We start from the raw sequence: 4,230 nt of genomic DNA on the forward strand, positions 1-4,230 counted from the left end.
TAAGAGAGGTGTCGAACCAACTGTCTGGAAATGAAGTATTAGCTCAAGTGAGAAAAATTAACATAATATTTGGAAAGAAGTCTGATACCAAAGTTGGAAAGAAGAGAAATCAAGACGATAATAAGGAAAAGGGAAATGCATCTTGTTGGAAGAAGAGAAGTATCTTCTTCGATTTACCATACTGGGCAGGTAATCTGTTGCGTCACAGCCTTGATGTGATGCACATCGAGAAGAATGTATACAACAATGTTCTTGGGATGTTGTTGAACATCAACGGGAAGACGAAGGAGAATGTGAAGTCTCGTCTGGACCTCCAAGAAATGAAGATAAGATGAACACTTCACCCAAAGCAGAGACCAACAGGAAAAACATATTTGCCCCTTGCATGCTTTACAATGGCGAATAAGGAGAATGATGATTTCTGCAGAGTCATTACATGGACATTTTTCAATATTAAACAGGGTACCATAATCTATGAATTGCAGCTGAGGCGTCTAAGAATGGGAGTTCCGTCCATGGTCCTCAGAATGGTGTGGCTCGCAGTCCATCACAAACAATGTTGAATCAAACAATGCCTGCCATGCCAATGGCAACACTTGTGTAAGTTGCGTGCTTGTATGGTTAAGCCTCGGTACGGAATTATTTACTGGCACTCTCATGCGGAAAACTTCATTCTTGTTATGCTTTTCTGTATATGTTACTTGACTATCATAAGATAACTATATGTACAATTCTAGAGTTTGGGATTTTATGTTTGCCAGCAACAACTAGCAGTTTTGTATCATCTCAAGATGTTGGTGGGTATAACTGATTATGTTGCATGTTTCTCATGCCCTTGTAAACAGGCTCTTCACTACAGTCCGGGATTCTTTAGGATTAACATATGATGTATCCTTTGATCTAAGCCAGTTTGATAAGTTGAAACTCAGGTGGTATGTGGTCTCAGTAACTTCAACTCCTGGCAAGGTAACAATCCAGTGTACATCCATGTGCTGACTTAAATACTTGTATTCTCTAGTCTGTTTCTCTCTAATTCTTTCCTTTATCATACAGGTCTATAAAGTTGTTGTGTTGATGCATGTAAGAATATTTTGAGAGGTTTACATGACAGCAAGATTGCCCAAAGGGAGCTGGATCGAGTTAGTATTTTCCCTTTGCTCACCTCACCTTATCCTAATTTTCTTGCAATACTACCACAATCTTTTGTCTAAGGGGCCAATTGGAGCCTTTTAAAATCAACTAGATTCCTTTTGAAGCATAGGTTTCCTTTAAGCATGCATCGGGTTACTATACACAGATCTTAAAAGTGGAAATGATTATATGCAAGTAGGAGATTATTAAAAAAAAACAATCCTCATAGGTTTATTAACATGATTAATAGAACTAAGTAGGATTTTTTAAAAAAATAAAATAAAATCCTCATAGGTTATTAACATGATTAACAGAACCAAATAAATGGGTTCAAATCATTTATACAGGTTATGAGATTCAATAGCATTCTTGAGTTATTTATTATCACCATTATGTTAGCTCAACTTGCTTGCTTTTTCTACCTCAGCGATCATAATGGCCGTCACAATCACAGAGATTTTGAAGAAAAAGGGCTGGCTATTGAGAAGAGTAAGCCCAACTTGGGTTGTTGCCTATCATGTTCCTTTGTCAACACTTGCGAATTACAAATAATAATAATCTGTTTTTTCATCTTGAGCAGGGATTTTGATGTCTACAGTTGACATGAAGGATGAATCCAAGGGCCGTCTCATTCCAAAAGCGAAGGTTGGCACTGTTAATGCTATTTTTTAATATTTGTCATGTCAAATTAATCATCCTTAATACCTTCTTCTTCTTCTTCTTTTCTTATTTGAAGTGATCAAATTCAAATACCCATGCTTTTTTAACCAGCATGGTTGATTATTTCTGTGGTTTTATCAAACCACCCCCCCTCCGTTTCTTTCAGAAAGACACAAGCATATATAATTCTTCTCTTCGGCTACACTAGTTACTTGATCTCAACAACCAGACTCCTGTTTACTTCTTTTTTTTGGGAAGTAGCTGTTTGCATACAATGATGTTTGCAGTTGTAATGTTTTTGTTGTTACTTGTTATAGATTGAGGTATTGCTGGGGAAGACTGAGAAATTCGATGATCTGATTGTTGCCGTTGCTGCCAAAGGGAGGCAGTTGGAGACAATAAAGCATGATGGCAAACCATAGCTCTAGAGTTCCATCATATTCTGATTTTCATTTCTTTTTTCCTCCTGGTGTCCCGTTTAAGTGATAGAGGTTATGAAATTTTCAAGTAGAGCTGATGTTGTCATTAATTGAAAAGAGCAGAGTTGAGAGAGGCCTTTTTTCTTTTCTCCTTTTATGGGAGTTGTTGATGATACAGACAATCTGTTGTTTGGTGGTCAGACTGCTGTTGTATTATTTGAGTCTTGTTTCAGCATCTTCCTTTGACTGATGCTAACTGATTAACAACAAACAGTAAAAGCTTTAGTGATCTTCCATCTTTGTTGTTTCCAAAGGATATGGGGCAGACATTGCCTTAACTGGTATTGTCCATAATCTGAAAGTAGATCCTTCTTCTGAAGCCATTGATTCTAATGTGGTATGTGATTTTTTAGTGTTGTATAGTTTTGATTTCTCTTTAGTGATATACTTTCACTTTATATGGTGAATTAAATCTTTATCGGCTTTTGCTTTGGGCAGAATGATGTTAAAAATTGAATTTAGCCTCAGTTGATACCAACAAAGGCTAAATTTATCTTTAGTCTCAGTTTTGTGGCTAAAGGGTTTAGCCTCGGTTGTTGAGAACCGAGGTTAAAAATAGATTTAGCTTCGGTTGGAGGCAATTGAGGCTAAAATTTGAATTTTGTCTCAGTTGAAAACAATGGAGGCTAAAATTTTGATTTAGCCTCATTTCGAGAAAATTGAAGCTAAAAAGGTTTTTAGCCTCACTTGAAGAACTGAGGCTATAAAAGTCATTTTAGCCACGGTTGCTAAAATTGAGGCTAAAGCCTTTACCCACAGGGGTTTCAACTTCGGTTTGGATAACTGAGGCTAAAGGCTTTAGCCTCACTTTTTAACCTTTTTAGCCACAGTTTTGAACTGAGGCTAAAACCCTCTTTTCTTGTAGTGGTTGTTCCTCTTAAGGATCTTCTATATCAGAAAACGTGACTTAAAAGAGTAACTGAAAACTCTATATTCTTTTCTTTTTCGTATTTCTATCGAAAAATCATTTTTCTACCATTTACATTTTGTCTTTAATTTATCTTTTATAGTTTAAGACATCTAAATCTTAGTATTTTACTAGAAGTTTCATGAATCCTCATTGAAATTGTACTATCTAGCAAAGTAAAGACCGTGTTTCACACGGGCGGTAAAAGAGGGCATAATCTCTTCATTTTTCATAATCGAGACCCTTACCCAGAATCCATATCACAGGCGTATCCAAGAGTTACATGAATCAGAAAATTCTTCAATTTTCCTTATCTGTAAGTGATTTTACGGATTCTAACCAACTGTGGATTTTAGAGCATTCATTTTAGCTAGTGGTGATTCATATTGTGCTAACAAATCATTTTGTCGACCTTGTGAAAGGTAGTACAAATAAATCAAACTGAATTTACAAATCAGTCATGTAAGACCCATATCTTAGCCCGTACAGTTCCGTAGGCTTCGCCGATCATCCCGGTTGAATTCCGGCGACCCGTGGTCTGTTATCGGCGTTTGCGCGCGACCCTGAAATGTGTCCTGTATATCTAAGTCGGCTCGACCCGAGACTTATATCATTGCGAAAGCGCCGACGCCGCAATTCTAACGCCGCGTATCGTGTGTCAATGCGATGCTTAGATCATGAGATGTAGCTCGCGCATTGTAATAGCTATAGACCACACATTTATGGGGCCCATATATCACAATGGCACTATTTCCTAGGTTATCATGGGGTGATGTCATCACCCCATGCCAAGTAATAAATGCTTACAAGCAATTATGGCATTTACTTTCCCCATGAGTCAACCCTAGCATTTATGGCCTTACATGAATTAATTACTCTCTCTCTCTATCTCTCTCTCTCTCTCTCTCTCTCTCTCTCTCTTCTTCTTCTTCATTTTCTCCCCTAGTAAGAGAGAAGCAAAAAAAGTCCATGGCAGCCCTCCCATTTCTAGCCACATTTACCTTAGATCCCCTTCAATCCAACCATTAGAAGTCCATCTCCACCGTTGAAGGA

General features: G+C 37.6%; 1 protein-coding gene across 2 annotated transcripts; it reads left to right on the top strand.

The window, feature by feature from the left end:
* The first annotated feature begins 586 nt into the window (after positions 1 to 586).
* Positions 587 to 2,589, top strand: LOC131225263 (uncharacterized protein At2g34160-like). 2 transcript variants are annotated; one of them, XM_058220765.1, is made up of 5 exons: positions 587 to 966; positions 1,054 to 1,139; positions 1,559 to 1,620; positions 1,712 to 1,776; positions 2,109 to 2,589. In XM_058220765.1, the coding sequence occupies exons 2-5, from the start codon at positions 1,105 to 1,107 to the stop codon at positions 2,211 to 2,213; spliced, it is 267 nt and encodes an 88-aa protein (XP_058076748.1). In that variant the 5' UTR covers positions 587 to 966; positions 1,054 to 1,104; the 3' UTR covers positions 2,214 to 2,589. The 2 variants fall into 2 exon arrangements, with proteins under 2 accessions (XP_058076748.1, XP_058076747.1); XM_058220764.1 differs by lacking the exons at positions 587 to 966; positions 1,054 to 1,139 and having other exon boundaries at positions 1,445 to 1,620.
* The last annotated feature ends 1,641 nt before the right edge of the window (positions 2,590 to 4,230 follow it).

The sequence above is a fragment of the Magnolia sinica genome, chromosome 14 (assembly GCF_029962835.1).
Source record: "Magnolia sinica isolate HGM2019 chromosome 14, MsV1, whole genome shotgun sequence".
Lineage (NCBI taxonomy): Eukaryota > Viridiplantae > Streptophyta > Magnoliopsida > Magnoliales > Magnoliaceae > Magnolia > Magnolia sinica.